General features: G+C 39.6%; 1 protein-coding gene across 1 annotated transcript in view; it reads left to right on the plus strand.

Annotated features, from left to right (window-relative positions):
* Positions 1–7,405: 7,405 nt before the first annotated feature.
* Positions 7,406–20,735, plus strand: part of LOC108875950 (alpha-1,6-mannosylglycoprotein 6-beta-N-acetylglucosaminyltransferase B) — a 102,303-nt gene continuing 88,973 nt past the window's right edge. The window contains exons 1-2 of the mRNA XM_018665181.2: positions 7,406–7,965; positions 12,998–13,110. Of these exons, the coding sequence (XP_018520697.1) occupies positions 7,898–7,965; positions 12,998–13,110 (181 nt within the window). The 5' untranslated portion in view covers positions 7,406–7,897. The remainder of the gene's footprint in view (positions 7,966–12,997; positions 13,111–20,735) is intronic.

The raw sequence follows: 20,735 nt of genomic DNA on the forward strand, positions 1-20,735 counted from the left end.
ATGTTTACAGAAAATAATTTGGCTTTACTTTATCTATTTTGAGAGCAATTCTTTTGCCTGCTATTTCCAAATCCCACACAGACTCACACAGGGTGTAGCTGTCACTCACACACTGCAGAGATACCGAGACAGCACCATGATGTTTGCATGTTTGTATGACTGTGTGTGTGTGTGTGTGTGTGTGTGTGAGATTGTCAAACCACACAGGAGAAGGAAGTCAATCTCGAATGTAATGAAAATGCAAATTGTCTTTCTCGTGTCAACCTGCGCTGTCAATCAGCATCACAATACTCCATCGCCTTTCAACCCCTCACAAAACGGTTCACAATCAACCTGGACGTGACTGGGACAAATCACTCCACCAAGCCATTTCCCTCATTCATTACAGATAAATCAATCTCCCTTATTGTTATGTTCTCTCTTCATGTCCACTCTTGATTCCTCCATCGATTTCTGTCATCCCTCCATTTGTCTGAACTGTTTTGTCTTTATCCCTCCTTTCAAGAGTTTCCCTCCATCCCATCCAGAGGGAGGCTTGTAATTGGTGTAAACAAAAAAAAGTTGGTGGAATGAAAAACAATAAAGCAAACAGGTAGCTGGAGGTGAATGGGATGATTAACGATTAGTAATTAACTCTAGGCTCTGTTTTCAATTACAGTTCAGAGGTAATGGATTGTTTTTTGTTTGTTTTATTTGTGACCGAGTCCAGACTCCCAATTAGCCCGTCTTTGTTTGGGAGACCAGGGAGGGCGGGATGGAAGGAGTGAGTCTGAGACACAAACTAAGTGGGTCTAAATTAACAAAGGGAGGCTTATTTCATTGCCTGGGCTGATTTCCTTTCTTTTGTTCCACCAACTGTGAACTTCTGTGCAGCAGACCTACAGAATTCTGTAGCAGAAATGTAACCTCAAGAGTATTTTTCAAATTTGATTGTGGCACAGGAGTTTATTCCTTCTGACGTGAAGGATTTGTGTTGAGTGTGTGTGAAGAGTAGACTACAGTGCCTACAGCAATATATACAATTTCAACACAGTATTGTTTCAGCAACAGGTTGGAGCTCTGTCATGCAACCTATAAGAAGAGAAAATGTAGTTTAATGTGCATTTTGAAACTTGTGGAATACCCTCAGTTTAGAGTCTTTAAACTTGCAATAGCTTGTAACACTTACATGCAAATTTGTCTACTGATTTTTTTGGCCACTTGGTGGCAGCAGAGACAAGTTGTAAACACAACACTGACATCACCTTTAAAGTTAGCACACATTTGGCTATTTTCTCGTCTGACAAGCTCTAAGCAACATTAGCATTTATTCTTGCTTGAGTCCTGTTTCTGCTTACCTGTTGGTTTTAAGTCCTCCTTTATCTCTATTTTGGTCACCACCAACTCCTGAGGGAAAGTTCCAGCTCGTTTACCTGCTAACTTGCAGACTTTGTCTGTCTGTTGTTTGTTGCTGGTTGCTACTGTAGAATGTTTTGTTGTTGTTGTTGTTGTTGTTTTTGAGTCTTGAAGTTATATGCATGCATGGTTTTATAGGTTTAAATGATAGGATCAGATTTATTATTTTTTTTTTTTGTAAGGTTACCCCACTGTAAGGAGGCAAATTTCACAGTTCTTGATCTGTGCAAAAATATATTCCAAAGTTGAGATGAAACTAAAATGAGGTTTCAGCTTAAGCTTAAACTGCTCAGACATAGGGACAGGCCCATATTTACATGAATTATTTTCTAAAGTTCTCATAATGTCTTAATGTCTTAATGTAACTTTCAGTTTGGATGTTGTCTGATTTTTGCCATTTCTGTTACTTCTTAAGCATTGCAACAGCTTAACTACATCTTAAGCTTTGCAACAGTAACATGGTTTTCCTTTTTTGCAGTTTCTCCTCACTGCCAGAGAAAATTAAATTAGACTGGTTGCCACGGGTGTGTGACGCTGATATGCAATTTGTCTACGTGATCAGAGTTTTGGAGTTTGATCTCAGTCTGTTGTCCTCATCTCAACCTCTCTTGTGACAGCAACTTACCTTTATAATGACCCACATAAATCACTCGATTAGAATCACATTTTGTTTAGCCAACTCTTCCTACATGTTGTTCCAATGAGATGAATTTCGAAATGAGGAAGTGGCTTTGACCTTTGCTGGCTCCAGAAACAGAAAATCAATTTATGCTGCTATCCTGTCCCGATAAACACCTTCTCCATCGGCTCTCAATGCAGGATCATTAGCCTTATCCACATGACATCTGATACACCTCCATTTAAAGAAAGCCAGTAAGATGCTCTTTAGATACATATTTCTACAACATTTTACAATTCACAGTTGAACAGAAGTAAAAACATGCTGCAGTGTAATTTATCATCATGTTTCATAGCATTATATGTTTCCATGTTATATATATATATAGGTTTATAGGCTGAGCAGTATGTCATGCATCATGCATAATCATATGAATTTGAATTCCAAAAGTAAAATAAGTGTTTATCTTATTTAACAAGGAGCTTTGAAATGTGACAGCATTCAGTCTATCTAGCATTCTTTATCTGTGTCCTCACAAACTAAAAGCATATATTTGCAAATAAGCAAGACTAGCAGACTAATTGAGATTAATTGAGGACCACTTTATCACACATAAGACTTTTGAGCATTGATTAGTTCTATAATTACTTCTGAAATTGTTTTGCTCCCTCCATCCAGATTTGTTTTGATAATTTAATATGTGAAAATCAAATCGAGATAAATTGATAAATTGAGATAATCCCATGTGCCGTGCACTGACATTTGCAAGCAAGAGGAATTCTTTAACCCTCACACATGATGAGATTATCAGTACCAATCATCCATGCATGTCTGTTCAGTCTCTTCGGTGTAGAAGAATTAGGCTACCAGCTGTGTAGTCAGCCAGCAGTATTAATCAGTCCATAAGTGCATATAAACAAAAATATACATGGACCTTCGGAAAATCAGTCTGTTCAAACTATAGGCTCATTCTGAAGAGAACCAGTAAGCAAAATGTGGAGTGGAGCGGAATGTAGCATAAGAGTGACACAAAAAGTAATCTAATATCCTTTCTTTCAGTCATAATATGTTGTTACTTCATGGGTTACACTGTTTTTAGATTTTAAATAGCATGAACTTATCAGTCTATTTATTTAATAAATCTGTATCTATTTATCAATCTAGTCCAAAATGCATATCATTTCACAATATTCCTAATGATAAATGGCATGCAAATCCATTAAATCCAGCTCCACTGAGAAGCTTTTTTTTTTAAATATTCCATCAGTATAATGCCTTTGCAATTTAATTAAGAGTATTTCCATCAGTTTTTAGCTTTTGTCTTTATAATAAGATGCATTTTGGTGCACTTTTCCCTCTCCTATAGTTATGTACCTCATGACTAGTAACTCAGACCTTGTGAGATGCTGTCTGAGGCTGGCATGTTCTGGCACTGTAAGTAATTTTTCCACCTCAGTAAGTTGAGTTGGTTGCGACTGAAATCTGATAACAACTTTCTTGGCTAGATAAAAGAAGTTCTTGTGCACACAGATGAAACAAATGTGCCTATATACTCTCCCTCCTTTGTTCCTGTCTGTTGATAGATGGATAGTGCTCCCATTCTGGTTTAGTCATCCATCCTACAAGAAAATGTGTTAAGCATACCATATGTAAGGAACATTGTCTCTTGATCTATATTTCACTTACTCTGTGTCTCTTTGTGTGTGTGTTTGTCTTAGTATGTGAGAGCCTTACAGCTCTACTTATTTTCTGCAGTGCTGTTGTATTTGTATGCTGCTTATTCTGTGTATTGTTGAGATATGTTCATCTTTGTATGGCTTTTATTTAATTCAAATCATAGCTTCATTTAATGTATTAGATTTTCACTTTTTAACTTTTCCATATGCTAAAAAAAAGTGGTTTTGCACTATTTCTGTCACTGTGGCTATCATAAGGTTTTATTTTGAAAACAGAGTACACCAGACAGGAAATGTGTTGATAATATGATTGGTTTCCTGCCATCTTGTATGGTTAGAGAGGTCATTATATCTTGTTCAATTCATTTCAATTTTATTTATATAGAACTGAATCACAACAAAAGTAATCTCAAGGCACGTTTCATACAGAGCAGGTCTAGACTATACTCTTTAAAATATGGTGAGAGAGAGACCCAGCAAATCCCACCAAGAGCAAGCACTAGGCGACAGAGGCAAGGAAAAACTTGGGGGGGGGGGATTAGCGACAGAAGAACATAGCATAACATGGAATCCATGTAAAGAAACTTTATATATATATATATGTGTGTGTGTGTGTGTGTATAACAGCAGGTGAGTTGTAGGAGCAACAGGAGGTTTGTCATCATGGATCAGACTCTACAGCTCCAGAGCAGAAATACCTGCAGAAGGTGTCAGAAGAGGAGAGAGAAAGGGAAGAGCACAAAACTACAGAAAAGGGAAAATATTGAGTTAGTAACATGTAATATGGGATATGAATCCATAGTGATGGAGAGAGAGAGAGAGAGAGAGAGAGAGAAGCTCAGTGCATCATGGGAAATCTCCCAGCAGTCTAGGCCTATTGCAGCATAACTAAGGGATGTGTTGGATTCTTCCTGAAACATTGTATTGATTGGTCTTTGTCTGCTAAAATAGTCTCACCACATTTGACAAAATGACATATTAATCAACTGACAGATCACAAAACAAATCAATAGACTTTTGGTTATTTTAGTTACAATGAGTTGACAATGTGTGCAGGCCTGAAGAAAACTGTGGGTACCTACGAATATATTCTATTGTAAAACTACATTATACAAAGTCTGTATGCAAAAATAACACCTGATAAATAGGATGAATTACACATTGTGTTCATGCATTAACCCCCTGGCTTGGAACTGGCTGAATAATCATCACTGAATTAGGGTATCTATCATTTGCTGAGCCACCAATAAGCTGGGTGGTAAAGTCATTTATATAGAAGAATAACAACAAATGAAGCGATTCAAAAAGAAAGTCAAACAACACCAAGTGTGCAGCACAAATGATGTGGTAATAAACACACTGAACATCAGGACTGCCTTTTGTTTTCCATTACAGATTGCCTGCTTCTTCTGTGCCTGCGGTGGCCTTACAGATGCTGGTTAGCTCCAGCCTCAGGCTAGACGCTGTTTCTAGGTAGACAGCTCATTAAGAATAGTGACAAGTGCTGTGGAGGAAACTTAACCAACTGAGGGGAAGGAGGACGGGACTAGCAAAAAGAAAAGCCCACATATTATAGCTGTGACAGGACCTGTGACACTTTCTCCACTCTAGAGTGGGACTTAATACCTTGTCCGTTGATATAATACAATTCACTGCTGCAGTGGGCAGATCTTTCCATTTTTTATAATGCATCTATCCTACAGACAGTTTCTAAATGATTCCTTAAAGGCAAGCCAGGTGATAACGTCTATATTTGCTTTGTAAGAGTATGAGGTGAGGTGAAGCCTCCTGCCTTTGGGTATTCTCTGCATCTGACAGAATGCTTTTCAGACTTCAGTGATTTATTCTATTGTGTGTGCATGTGCATGAGCATGCTTGTATGTGTGTGTGTTTATGCATTTTTAGGGACTTAAATCCATTCTGTGCACACACACATATACACACACACACACAAAAGGTGTAAAAATCCCATGTTTGCTCAGTGGATTCCCGCTGATAGAGCAGAACTATTCCCACAACCCGCAGAGACGGACAGCCGGCGTGGGTGGTGGGCTGTCAGTCAAATCCACATGTACCAGGACAAGTGATGCATGAAGGGAGTTTGAGATTTCACTGTCATCTTCAGTTTGGTCCCCTGCAGACCCCCCCAACCCCCTCCCAATTTCTGCTCCAACGCTCCGGTGGCCACAAAGACTGTATAATCTGTGCCACAACTAAAACTGACTGCTAATCATTTAACTGAACAAATAAGGTCGTCTGGAGTTGTACCTGGGTCTTCTTCTACTTTCTCTGGGCTAATCTTCACTTTACTGGTGCCTTAAGTTGTACGTCAGGGTTAAAATGTCTAATTAAGAAGCCATTGGTAAAAAACTAACAAAAAATGTTCCTGTTACACTTTAGCCTGAATCCTTCCCTGCAAATGTATTTATTAATTTTAAAGATGTACACTATACAGTGTTAGTGCTACTACTATTATTGCTGCTACTGCTTTTGCTGCTGCTGCTGTGACTCTAGCACTGTGGCTACAGTAACACTGCCTGCCACTGGGTGCCGCTGTTGCACCCTGATCACATTCGCTGTCCGTGGTGCTGAAATGCTCAACTGCGATGCACAACATAATCACCACTAAATAGATAGACAATCACAATCTAGATCCTAATGATTGAAGAAACATTAATCAGTCAACACTCTTTTTAAACCCACGTGTAACTGTGCTGAAAGCGAAACCTTCTATGTGTACAGAACAGCTGCCCATAGTTGTTTCATTTCTGGAGAATACAATTAAAATTATAATTAAATAATTTCTCGTTTTCTGATGAAACACTGGAAACCACCCGGGGGAGTCAGTCACCTACTCGAACTGAGCTATAGTTCATTTAAAGAAATTGTCCTTTTTACAGGCTGCATAGAAGAAAAGTAGCCTGTGGTGAATTGGTCAGTGCTTTGTATATAGTGCTGAGGTAGGGACAAGGAAAGGTGGTGTTCTAAGTGCTACTTGAATGCTTCTCGTGTCACAACAGTGAACTTAAAAGCCGTAAATGGCGCCATGCAGAGGTGAGTGCGGCTGCGGAGTTTTCAGACCACCAGATCTGTCTATTACCGTGCGGCTGGAAGCAGCGTCAAGTCGGAGGAAGCTACAATGGTACAGGAAATAGAGGGAGTTTGCCTCCTAAATAAAAGAACACAGTGTTCGGAGTGAGTAGTGGTTTCAGTGCTTTAGCTTTTCCTGTATTATTATGAGACCTTTTCTTTTTAAATAAGTGAACTTCTTCAGACCTGCAAACACCATAGGGTAGACAGTAGCACAACCCATCCACGTGATCATCAGGTTACTACAGAAAGTCACATATTTACACCCTTTCAATGTTGCTAAACAAGCACATTTTGGTCTTTCAAAAACATTATTCTCCAGATTTTTTCAGGCTGTAACTTAAGCATTATAAGTGACAATAAGTTCAAAATAATGTGTATTATATAAGCTGTTATTTAAATTAAATTAATCTTTCACTGTATCTATTCAGTGATGTGTCCCTCATACAATTCTAGGGCATCAGGACAGCAAGTAAAACATATCATTTGGAAAGCTTATAAATAATATACACACAATTTGACATGATAGTTGTCAGTTTTAGACATGGGGCTATTACTTTGAAAGGATTAACAGGAAGTTTACGACTTGACAACAGTTGCTTTGCCGCTTGAGAAGTGAACGAGTATGAGGCAACACGGCTGCCGCCTGGCCACACTCGCGCTGGCTTCGCTGTGAAGTTGAGACGTCCATGAAGCTAGCTCTCCTCTCCGTGAAAATCTCCACAGAAAGAAAGGGAAAACCGTAGACTTCAAAGTAGGCATACTTTTATTCACGTTTGACAACCACGCATTTTTTTTTTTTTTTTTGCAATGAACTCACATCGGATATGACCGGCGGTCGACACAACCTGCAGCGACTTTACCCCAGATTCAGAGTGTTTGCCTGACGACGGAGTAACGCTTTAAATTCCATTTTTCACACACGAGAAACGAGACTTGCTGAATGAAACTTTCTTCCATTTCTCCTGGAGGGGGTGAAGAAACACTTATGGGTGCCTTTTCCGTTTAAAACAACCGACTAAAACCGCCGCTGCCTGGACCGCTTTAAAATGTTTGGTCACCTCAAGTTCCAGGTCGGGAGGTTAACAACAATGTCAGGGGTCGCTCGTTTTGGAAAATGATTACTGGCAGCACCGACGGTAAAATAATGGTCAGAAGATGCCTAGTAACGTTCAAACCGTTCAGGTAAGAGACAAAGAGCTGACGACGTTATTTTGTACACACAATTTTCCCTTTAGCCTCGAGCACTGTGGTCGGTTAATTGATTTTAAAATGTATGTTTTCTCTGCTTATATGTTTAGCACGCATTTTAGCATACAGCTGTCCGAAAACTGAACAGAAGCATGGTTAGTTCACGTTAAGAAATCGCTACTTTGCGTTGTAAAGCTCTGAGAAAAGGCACTAATATGGCTCTGTGCACTTTATATGTGGAGCTAGGGTGTGTATGCTTATATGTCACCACTAACCTGAACACACACCACATGTTTTTCTACCAGATGAATTTGATTTAGATTCACACACGCAGTGATAAATCATGAAAGAGCAGTGAATAAGCCTGTACTACCAGTCAGCCGAGCTCTAACTTACTTTCTTACTGCATGGATAGCTCCATTACCACTGTGTGGCTGGGTTTTGTTTGTGAACATATAAAGGGGGAAACTGGAGGGGATTTCTTACACATGTTAAACAGCTGATACTTTTACAGTCCATTGACCATGCTATGCCAACCTGCTTTATTTTATTTGCCCTGATACAGGTACAGAATAAAGGCAGGCTTTTAAATAATCCAATTAATCTATTACTTTCTTCCCCTAAATTCTGTTAGCTGGATATTAAAAGCAGCAGTGACTACTTACGGTGCAAGATCTCCTCGAGTGGTTACTACTGATCATTTTTACCCACTTTCCACCTGCTAATACTGTTGGATTTTCAAAAGTATTTCCCCAGTGGGCATGATGGTGCAGCAGCTGTGCAGCAACCTTTGTAAGAAAAATAAAGAAAAGAAGAGAGTCTCTATGATGGTTACATTCAGGTTGTACTGAATTGCTTCATCTGCTCTGAGTAGATCAAGCATTTATTCAAACACATTCAATTCACCAGATTTGTGGCAAAGCTACACTAGCCTTGACAGTGCAGACAATGATTGCTTACCATAGGTGATTTTATTCAAAATGAAACTAGATCTCTAGCCTAGACCTGGGGTTTCAGTCATTTTGATCTGAATGGTAGGAGGATTTTACATTTTGCCTTTATTGAATATTTTTGTCAACATAAAGAAACAAAAACCTGGGGGAAATAACATTTCTGGCCAGAATTGAACTAGGGATATTGTGAATATACATCTTAGATCACTGGAACAGTAGGACAGCTGCAGCTGACAGATTTTCAGGCGATAAAGATAGTCCTATGTCCTCATTTTTGGGCAACAGGAATATTACTTGACAAGTCTGATCTACTAAAGCAGAAAAGTGTTAATAGCTAAAGACGCTGCTTGTCATACTCTAGTTAATGTGAAATAATAATTGCAGGCTATGTATGGGTCTGTGCCATGAAATCCAAATCGTTCCCAGAATTTAGACTAGTTCAGGTGCCAGGAAAAGTTTCTTGGAAAACACCACAAGTTAACACCTACACCGTGGCTCCTCCACGCCTGGCAGAACTCCTCACTTCAGAATCATGTACCTAGAGGCAAAATCTGATATGTCTATATGTGTGAGGAAGCCAATTAGCTGATAGCAGATCTCTCCTTCTGATCCAATTATAGGGAGCAGAGCATTTACTTTAAGCCTGTTAATTAAAGACTCGTCAGGCAGGACCGGGGCCTAATCCTCTCATATCACCCACCTAACGCCACTTTGGAAAACGGCTGAATGATAAGAGAGGAAAACGATCGCCCTAGGACGGAAACAGACCAGCCCCTGCTTACCCACATGAGCTGAATATTTTCACTTTCTCCTTTCCCTTCCTTTCCACCGGTCTCTGTGCTGCTTACAAGCATTGCTACCGTTACCCCTGTCTTGCATACAAGTGATCCTTAGGTCACAGGGATTGTTTATCTGTAAATTCAGCCCATTTTGCTTCATGTCTTTTTGTGTAACCCCCCCACCCCCCACCCCCTTCATCTTCTTAAACTTCTCTTTGGGCCTCTTCAGTTTTTCTTACTGTAATAATTGCACTGAGGAGATGAATGAAAAATAAGTAAGGGGCTTGTTGAAATGCATGAATAATTGTTCTAAATCAGGTCAGTGATTTTGATCTTTAGCTTCCACTTGCTCTGCTTGCTGACCAGATGGTTGTATAGTAAGGGCATAATCCATGCAGGTTTAAGTATCTCCAGACCATGGCCTCATATTCATGACTAATAATCCCTTGATCATAATGATTGTATGGGATTGGACTCACATCAGATACTGTGTCACTGCTATGTGGTCCTCTGACAATGACTGAGCTATTCCAATTCATTCCACAATATGCCTCGAACAGATGGGGGTAAAATTTCATTATTTCATAATACTACAGTATCCCTGGAGAGACACTGAGGTATATGAAAAAGCAGAGTGAATGAGAATGCACTTAGATGCTGGGACTTTGATGTAAATACAATATGATCAGGATTTTCCTGTGTTATCATTGTAAATTAATAAAGAAATGCTAAAGGCAGGAGCAGCCATTGACATGCTAACACTTTGCTTTGAAGCCTCTTTCTGTAATCCTGATGATCACAGTGATCATCGCATTGAAGTGCTGTTTAATAATCTGCCTCCACCACCAGCAGCAAATCAAGATGATAATCAGAATTGGGAAGCCTAATTTCAACATGTATTCATGCACAAATTACTGTTTGTCTTGTCCCAAGTGTAATCAGTACTGTAATTCATTAGATCCAACTCCAGCTCAAAATGTAGTCTGATCACTCTACTTACAGAATGTATGGAACATGAAGATAAATGACCAATTTACCCACAATGACTGCACAACTGCTTTACTTTCTGGAGCGATCAGATAGCTGTTATCACATTTGATTTGATGCAACCCATTAGACAAAAAATGGTAATGATTATTCAATATCAATATATTTTGTTTTGCGTGTGTGTGTGTGTGTGTGTGTGTTGTACAAGTGTAAAAAGTTGCTTCTCAATGAAGCTGCATCCGTCCAACTGTCCTTGAAGCCATCTGAGTGCATTACAACCCAGGACGAGACACATTGGCTCTGTCTTGGAATATAAAGTCACCTTGGGAGCTTGCCAAACCACCACGCTCTATACTTAACAGATTATTCAACATCATCTTGATCCCTTTGGGTCAATCAGATCAGTCTAGCAAATGTTCTTTTAAGTGGCCATTCTTCGTCGGCTGTTGATAGGAACTCATTTCTTACGGGCCTCATCAATATTAAGAGGTTTCGTTCGGAACTTTGCGTGACTGCAGCTACTTACCATTCCAGGAAGTGCTGTCAGATTTCACACTGGGCTGTGCATCCAGGCAAACGGCGTTTGCTTGGCTTTGAAGAGAAAGCAATAGTTATGAATAATTCATTCATTTGTTATGTTAAGATTCAGTTTTCCAACCTTGGGTGCAGAAATTAACAGTTTAGAGGTTACCTGTGCAAGGTTGGCCCTAAATTATGAAGTGAGTTGTTATAATTATATCTAAAAAGCTTCTGCTGTATTATTATGTTCCTACTATTTATGCTTGAGATGCATTCTTCATATCCTGGAGATTATTTGTAGCTACTTGTTTGTACATATTTTTTGAAAAATTGTAATGCATTTACTTTTACACATTTATGTGATTAAGGAAATTTGGGAAAATGGCTTCAGCTGCTAAGATATGTGGCATAAGTGCTGGGGTCTTAGCCGTTCATCGTTACATAAATCTTCCTTTGTACTGCACTACTACTCTTCCAAGAATGTTCTCTTGTGGGGGTCAGCAGCAGAGCAGCGAGAATTTTTTAAAGTAGGACTTGACTTGTTAGTCATGGAGGCTGACTGGTATTTTGTCCAGTGAATAAGAATCCCAGACAGCTTTCCCTCTCTGGTTCCCCAAAGAGTCTTGGCATAATAAGATAACCTTTGATCCATATACACTGAAGAGAGTAGCTTAACTAGGGCAGGATTTACACAGATACAAAAGACCTGATTTTCAACTCTTTTAAGTCAAAGATCTGATTCTCTCATGGCTGTCTAACAAGGGAGAACCCACACAGAGTCTCATTTCATTTTTCCCCTCTGAGGAAGGGTAGCTTTTCAAATAACAGATCTCTGCCACAAAGTGTAGTAAAGCAGAAGTTTATTTAACAAAGCCAGGGCTGCACTATAGATCTGAGCCCACATTCCTGATGGATTTTAGAATATGATCACCTGAGTTTAATGCTTTGTTGCACACCAGGACATCTTATTAACAACAAAACAGTGACCATAGAACTGGCTTTTGAATATAGATGCATTTGATATCTCAGGGTACCACAGCGAGGACTGAGTCCATTGTTGTTGACCTAGTTTTTGTATGGTTCAGACAGAGGGGTGAGTGAGACCAGCTTGTGTGTTCGCAGACTTTTAGCTATCTTTAAACTCTCTTACTGACCTTAAACGCCTCAATGTTTGTGTCTTCTGTCCCCTTCTTGCCTTTTCTTCCCTTCCCCTCTGTGCACCTCTGATATTTTATAAATAATCACATCCATTTTGCCTGCACCCAGGGACAAAGTGCTCACCCTTATTTTGGCACTTGCCCTAGATGTATGCCAAGCAATAACATCACAGCACTAAAATGTTTCAAGTGCCCTTTGGCGTCAAGTTCCTACTTTTCTACTTGTGATCATTGCTCTGTTTATGCTCCGCCTCCTAGAAGTGCTGCCTGCTGTCTTTTGACTGTGTCTCAGTTTCTCTCCTCCCCTCGTCCTCAGTTCTCAGCCACATTCACTCTCATCTTCTCGTCTTTACATCTCCATTTTCCTTTTGTCTTTTTTAGTCTTACGAAACCTGTCTCCAATAATCGTCAGCCTGTTCATCTGCCTACATTCTTCCTTTAGTTTCTCACACTCTATCCACTCCTTTGTCTGTCTCCAAATATCTCCCTCTCCAACCATCTTTCTTGCTCTCCTCACTTATTTCCCAACTACTTACCCAAAACATCTATTTACCTGCCCTTCCCCATAAATATGTCGGTCTATCCCAACTCCCCTTTAATGTGTTGCCTCTCTCCTCCCTCTGTGTTGCAGGATATTCGTGGTGGGAATAGGCTTCTTCAGCCTGTGTTTTCTAATGACCTCTCTGGGGGGGCAATTCTCAGCCAAGAGACTGGGGGACTCCCCCTTCACCATCCGCACAGAAGGTAATGACATGTGCCGTGTGTGTGTGTTTGAGAGTGCATGTGCATGTGTTTATGTGTAAACAGTTCCCCTGCTAAGTTGAAATGTTGTAATGTCACTGCATATTTTGATGCTATAATTCTCTGTGGTCTTGCTGGCGCTTCACTGCCATGTGCCACTTTGTCAAAGCTGTACCACCTGTCACTGGAAACCCCATATAAAACAACCTGGTGTATCAGGATGAAGCAAAGAAATCATAAAGTAAATGTAAATGCCATTGCAGAACCAGTGAATCTGTAAAATACTACATTCGTATAACCTTGAGCAGAAAAGCAGCTTTTCTATAGTTGCGGTCAAGTGGTGAGAGATAAATCAACATGCTTGTAAAAGAAGATTGATATGGCTGGTGGGACATAAACTAGAGGCCAGCCAGTAGCTTGGGAATTACTGGTCCAATCCCCAGCAGTGACAGCAGGCTGGGTGGCTAATATTATATCTGTGGATTTTACCCTCACTTCCTGAGGGATTCTGCACTGATGGCAGCCCTGTTCTCTCTTTCATACAAAGAGTATATGCAGGGGCTGTATGTGAGATATGCTGTATATTTGAAAATATATGTGGATATGTATGTTGGGTGAAATGTTGTTTACTGAACTGACAGTACTTTTACACCAAGACAAAATGCATAATTTAGAACTGAAGTAATTTACTTAATGTTCATAGACTGACAGCAAAACTCACTCCACTGTTTTCTTTGATGACTTTAGCAGAGCGATAAGCAATCCAGCCTAAAATGCATTTTACAGCTCCCAACCCACTCAGGACTTTCTTTTGAGACTTGTCATCACATGATAGTCCATTAAAGCAAACCAATAAAACTTTTGCTGTAGCCACAAGTGGAAATTACGGTAAGATGATGCATTGAATTTCCCAACATTTCCTGAGTGTCTGAGTTGAGTACAACATTACTGGTTGTACCTGAGAGACTGTAGTGACAAGTATATCAAAAGAATATCATATGTCTTCACTAAAAAAATAATAAAAATAATAAAAATAAAAATAAATAATTGAACAAGCACAAAACAAACTTTAGCATGAGTCAGTTTGCAAGTTTGAATATGAGGATATGTAGATTTGTAAAAGCAGGGCAAGTTTTGAGAGCAGCTGAGGTCAGATTTGTGAGTTTGCTTGGCCAAAAGAAACTGAGGGCAGGGCAAAATACATTAGAAATGACTTGGAAGTAATTCATCACCCTGTTAGACCCCACATTCTAAGTAGTGGTAAGATACTTCTCAGTGTGTTCATTTGTCCACAGACATAACTGTCAGATAAATACGACTCAAATAATCATGAATTTCCATATCACTGCACACTGCACATTGGTTTCTGTACTCGTGTTGCATCGACACTGACGGCAAAGCCATATCTCACCAGTGAAATGTCATTAACACAGTGGCCAGCCGGCGATATCACATAACCCAGAGTGAAGGCTGACTGCCAGTGGCGAGGCAGAAAAAAAAGGGCACAACTGTAATCTCCTGCTGTACAAGGTGCGAAGATTGAAAGCCAGAGGTCATTTTGTGGAGGCCAACCCCTTCTTCCCACTGTTAGACTAAACAAGAAATCCCTATGTTCTGTGTGCGCCTCCACATGTTTGTAGCATGCCATGTGTTTAAAAAAAAATGCAGAGAGTGTTACTGTAAGTATGAATCAGTCAGGTGTTGGTGTGCGTGAGTATGCAGTATGTGTTGTAATCTGACACAAGAGAAAGATGAACCAATGAAAATGGAAAGAGAAAACAGCAGCCTTGACTGAATGCAGGGATGAAGAAGCATATTAAAAATCAGGCGCAGTGTGTGTTAGAGAGATAATGGGACGGTTGGGGTGGGGTGGGGGGGTCTCTTGGGATTACTGTGTTTGTGATAAATTGAGATTACTGTGTTTGTGTGATAAATTAGGATTAGTGTGCATGTGTCAGTGTTTCTTAGTCAAATGTACTTGATTAATCAACTACTCATGCGCTGCAGTCTGGGAAGACATCTGGAGGAAGCTCATTAAAAACTGTATAGTGTCCAACTGTGCTTCCCCATAGGAGTTTACTTTTGTGTGTGTGTGAGTGTGTATCTCTCTACATTTATTTGTGTGCATCCCTTTATGTTCTTAAATACTTTTCTGCTTATCCGCGCACAAAAGATTCCCGTATCTTTGGCACCTACGCTGTGTCTGGGCACATTTGTTTGCGGGTATGACCCACTGTGCCACCCTCTTTTCTCTCTTTATGTACGTCTCTGTGGTCTATTACCACGCACTGTTTTGTGTAGCTTCCTCCCTTTGTGTGTGCATGTGTGTGTTTTTATGTGTGTTTGTGATGAGCTGGCAGGAAATTGGCTGTTAAATGGGGCGACAGCAGCAATGTGGGACAAGATTGAGACCAGAGAGACTCAGAGACCGATCCATCTGCTCTCTGCAAATCAGCCCCACAAAACAACTGGCCCTTTCATTAAGCCTCTGCTCACCACCTGCAGAGCCCACACCACACACACCACACACACACACAAAGAGTTCCACTCCTGTGTTGCATTAAGCACTTGTAATTTATGCCGGATCTCCTATGGGAAAACATGCAACATCGCCAAATTATGAATTTTCTCATTTTTGCATTGTGGACTTTTCATAGAGTCTGTCAAAGCTGAGCTAACTTAATTCAGTGGTTGACTTGATCACTGTGGTCATTTTCATTTACCCCTATTTCCCATTTGCTAATCAACTGTGTTTTTGCAGTCCTCAGCAGGATTACATTTAGCCATAACCATGTTTGTGACCATCTGACAGCTGCCAAGAAATACCTCATTCCTGGTTGGGGAGCAGCTAGGGCAGTACATTTAATTGTTTTAATATTGAAATTATCAAATCTCAAGAGCCACAATTTTAATTACATCTTCAGTGATTAACAGTGTCTGAACAAGCTACCACAAGTTTAAACCAGTAACTGATTGTCTCAGTGGCTGTAACGACAACTGCTGCTGTAAAATTTATACTTGACACTTGAAAAATAGTTTTCACAGAATAAGAAACATCACTCTCTATCATATCTGACATTTGATAAGATAAGGAGAGGGTTGTTCCAAGACCAACAGAGAGGCAGGTTTTTTCTCTACATAAAAGATTTAGGTAACCACTTCACATCAGTTTCAAAGCAGTAGATTTCAGATAGCTTGGTAGTTATTGAACGTAAATGACAGCTGGTAAACAGAGTTGTCTGAATATCCAAGTTAAACTTTTCAGCACATCATATCATTGTTTTGAGCTTATCATCTTAAAAGCTATGAATTTAGATCTCCAACATTCAAGCTGTGAAATAGTCTCCTTGTCAGTCTGTTAAGCTAATGTTATTGTCAGCTCAAGCAGCTACATACAAAGCTGTCAACACAACCACCTTCCTATCTGATCAAAATGCTGGTTCACTATTATGCTGAGCTATGCAGCTATAATACCACTTATGAGTGCCATGATTAAATTTGAATATGAGCGATCTGTCAAATATACCAGTAATGTATTGTCTTGGTAAATGTGAACTAAATTAGTCAGATTTTTCTATGAAAAGTTTATTTTTCTTTATCTGACTGCTTAAAAAGAAACAGTGCTTCTTCTTAAGTACTAAGTAGACCACAAGTACAGGCCTGTAGTTTAACTTACTAAAAATAATCACGACATAGATCACATTTGCGACATTGGTCAGAACAATCACAATTCAATGTTTTCTCTTAAACTGTTCAGCTCCAGGTCAGATGTATGTGAGCTATGTTAGAATTGGTCAAGTGTTAAGGAAGTTTTTAAGCTATGTGTGTGCTTATTTCCCAAGTTAAAACAAAGCCCTTTTACCAAAAGGTTATTTTGTCATGACACAGCAAACTGTCGAAGGCTGTTTTCTTTTATCTATTGCCTTAGGCTCTCTCACTCTCTCTCTCTCTCTTTCTCTCAAACATGACCTCTAAATGGAAATGCTCCATTGCAATAATGGGGAGGGTGAGCTTCTTACAAAGGTCAGTGTTTTTTTAATGATGATGACTGAATTTGGGGATTTTAAGTCTTTCATACACAGGTGACTTTGTGAGCTAAAAAAGACAGCTGATTTCATATGGCACTGCATAACGGACTATGCTGTCTGTGAGGATGGCTGATTCAGCAGTTGTCGTCTACAGCTAATCATCATCCAGGATATGTTGACAACAAAGCCACCAGGAGCACAAGTAGACAAGATCCCTTTTTTGTATATAAATCAAATTCGCAGGATTTCATCTCACATTATTCCATAGTCATTTTTACACAGATATGAGCTTGTTGTTTGCACACAATAACCATTTGTTCTTGTCACCTTAGTGGGAGTTGCACTGATAGCAATTGTTTGGGTATTAGCTGAATTTCACCGCCACCTCTCGCTTCTGTGGATTATCAGCTTCCACTGGAGGTTCAGAGTGCTGAGTTTTTTCACTCAAATCCCTGTCTCTCCTCAGTGACTGACAAACTCATCAAGAGCCATGAGCCGGAGATGGAGAGGTAGGGGCTCAATAGTGGGAATGAGAAAGTGGAGGAGGAAGAAGAAGGTGGAAATAGAATAGAGATTGTATGTGTTTGTGTGTGTGTGTATCTGTAATTAAGCCAGACGAAAGAGATTTCTAGAGGTAGCAGTGCTCACAAAAGACAAAGATAAAAACAGGGATAAAAAGCTACATAACCAGAATTTCATATTTCTCTAGATTAAAATAAATCAGACGTAAGGGAGATGTTAGCTTGATCAAAGGCTCTCCCTATGGAGCTTGTTCATACTCTGCAGTTTATTACATTAACAAGGACCCATGACAGTCCCTTTACCCTAAGTGTGTTTCTCACTACACTGTTTGTTGTAGCTGAAAGACTCTAGGCCTTTTCACTGGCTAGGTGGGTCCCTGATGGGAAAGAGAATCTAATTTTATGTTTTTGTGTCAGTTTTAAATTTTGTAGTCCTCTCATCTCTGTAGGTTTAATGCTTAAGAAAACTGTCAGTCACAGACTGTAATTCATAAAATGGAAGACTTATAATTGCCAGGAGGGGAACACAGTTTGGAAATGCTGCTGTGCTTACATCCAAGCAGGGGCCGAGACTAATGGTTGTTTGACTCGCATTAAACTCAGTTCTGTGATGTTTGACTGAAAGTTTCCATGCCATCAGTCAGAAAAAGACTCACGCCAATGTGTCACATTCCCAAAAGACATTTTTAGTTGTGTCCTAAGAGGACCTCAGCTGAGAGTTAACAAGAAATGAAAACAACTGCATCTTGCGTTCAAATACATACAGTAGAATACATCATGTATATACATCAACGTATGTATATTTCAGTATGCAGTAGCTGGTACCGGTTGAGCACATCATACGTCCCCGCTCTGAGGTCCCCTTTCATGTTTTTTTCACGCTGGATGTTCATCTCTATCACACATTCCCTCCAGTTATGTTTCCTTCCCATCGCTTCATGTCGAACAAATCTGGCATGACAATCTTCTGCATGTCGCTGGCGCTAGGTGCAGCGGGGGACTCACTCAGGGAGTACACTTTATCAGTGCACTCATAGCCTGAGGAGTCTGAATGGACTGTGTGTGTGGTGTGTGGGATAATGTGGGTGTGTGATTCTCTCCCGTTAACTCCACCAACTAAGCGCCAAAATATAAAATGGTTTGGGAGTGAGCAAGTAAGTGAATGTGTATATGTGTCTGTCTGGTTGACTAGATATGTCTGTGTGTGAGCATGTGTTGTCCTGACCAATTGTCCAACCAAGTACAGAAATGTAGAAGATAAGAAAAATATTTCATAATCCACATTGAGGAAATTGAGCCAATTTTCACTTTACCAGTGCCTTTCCACATACTAGATTCAAATCGACAAGATACCTTAATATAAACAGTTGGTTTTAATCTTAAGATTAAAGGAGGTAGATTAGACTGCGATAATGGTGTGACAATTTCCAGAACCTCACAGTGCTGGGAGGGTGAAACATTTTACCATTTCCAATATACAAACAAGCAAACTCAAGGATGCTTTTTTATGTCTCTGCAAGCAGTTTGAGGGTATACTGAATGGAGATCTTAGGTCAGATCAGTTCCTATCTATTAGACCAGGTAGCATCTCTACTTAAAAATAATAAAAATACAGTAGATCTTTTTCAAGGCACTGGTTCAATACTTTGCCCAGCAGCATGATGTTAACAACTCTTTTCCAAATGTTTCCACAGGTTTAATCAAAGTCATGCAGCTGGAAAGATGTGGATCAGAAGTTAGGTGTCATTGGGTGTTTTATATTTAAATTAGTTACTCTGCAAATGCATAAATAAAATCTTGACAGCTACTTAATGCCAGCCATCTCACTTCGGATACGATTTATTGGTGTATTTTTCTTGAGGGGAGCTGCTTCTTGATCCACAGTGTTTAACATGTAATCAAACTGCACCCAGAGACATAAGAAAGGCATCCACAAGTTTGTTGGTAATTTGGAAAAATAACTATTCTGTCAGGTTTAAATAGAATAGGTCTGAGCTTCAGCTTAGTCTTAAGGGTAAGGGTATATTCTAGTATGGGTAAAGTAAAAGGAAGCTGGTAAATCCAGCTTTGCTGTATTTATTGGTACAGAATTCTGGAGGGCTTCATGGAAACGCATGCATATTGAATAGTGAGCCATCATAGGTTGTATAAATATGTCAAATAGTGAGAAACCTAACAGCACTCTCTTACAGTAATCTTTAGAAGGGTCTGTTTTTTCAACCCATATAATTTGTTCCTTCAAAAGTACAATTGTAGTATGTATCCAAAAAGGTCAAACTGTATAATCACCAATTCCTCCACTGTTGCTACTTTGTAGGTTACCTTCACTCTTTGGGACTGGGGGAATGCAGAGAGAGACAATGCACACAGCCCAACCAGTATGAGACACTAAACTGCAATGTGATGATCTTGCACCAGCTTCCCACCCACAAACATTGTGTGTAACCTCTATCAGGACCTGAACAGAGTTCTGTAGTGAACTTATTATAAATTCTGCATGTACAAATCCCCAGATTGGTAAATAAATTCTAAACGGGTAGAAAACTGCGGCCTGGACATTTACTAATACTCTTTTCAGTGTGTCTTTGAGAAAGACAAAGAACCCTTGACTGCTCTAATTGAGCCACTCAGTGGGAAAAATAGAAGATTGCATTTTGTGCTTAACAGCTTTGAGGTTTGAATGTGACAAATAACTTTGTAAGTATGGAGTACTGCAGAAAAAGGGGTAAGTTTGCTCAGTCAATAATGGCAATGAGATGTTGATTAAAAAAGGAAATGCAATTTATTGGCCTTTGTATTTTCAATGCTGGCTAGATACATAAAGGTGACCATTTTTTTCCCCCCATAAAGTTCAGTCAGAGACTCTTATGTCAAGGAACTGATCATTCATAAAATATAGTTACACAGTTTTGCTGAAGAGACTTTGCTTTCTGAAGGCAAGAATCAGTATAGCAATGATGATTCTGCAGGGTGAACTCAACGCCCCTCTGAAAGACATTCATAAACATTAAAGCAGTAAAAAAAACAACAACAAAAAAGAAACAATATGCCGAAAGGAGCAGGAAGTTGAGGGTGAATG

The sequence above is a fragment of the Lates calcarifer genome, linkage group LG5 (assembly GCF_001640805.2).
Source record: "Lates calcarifer isolate ASB-BC8 linkage group LG5, TLL_Latcal_v3, whole genome shotgun sequence".
Lineage (NCBI taxonomy): Eukaryota > Metazoa > Chordata > Actinopteri > Centropomidae > Lates > Lates calcarifer.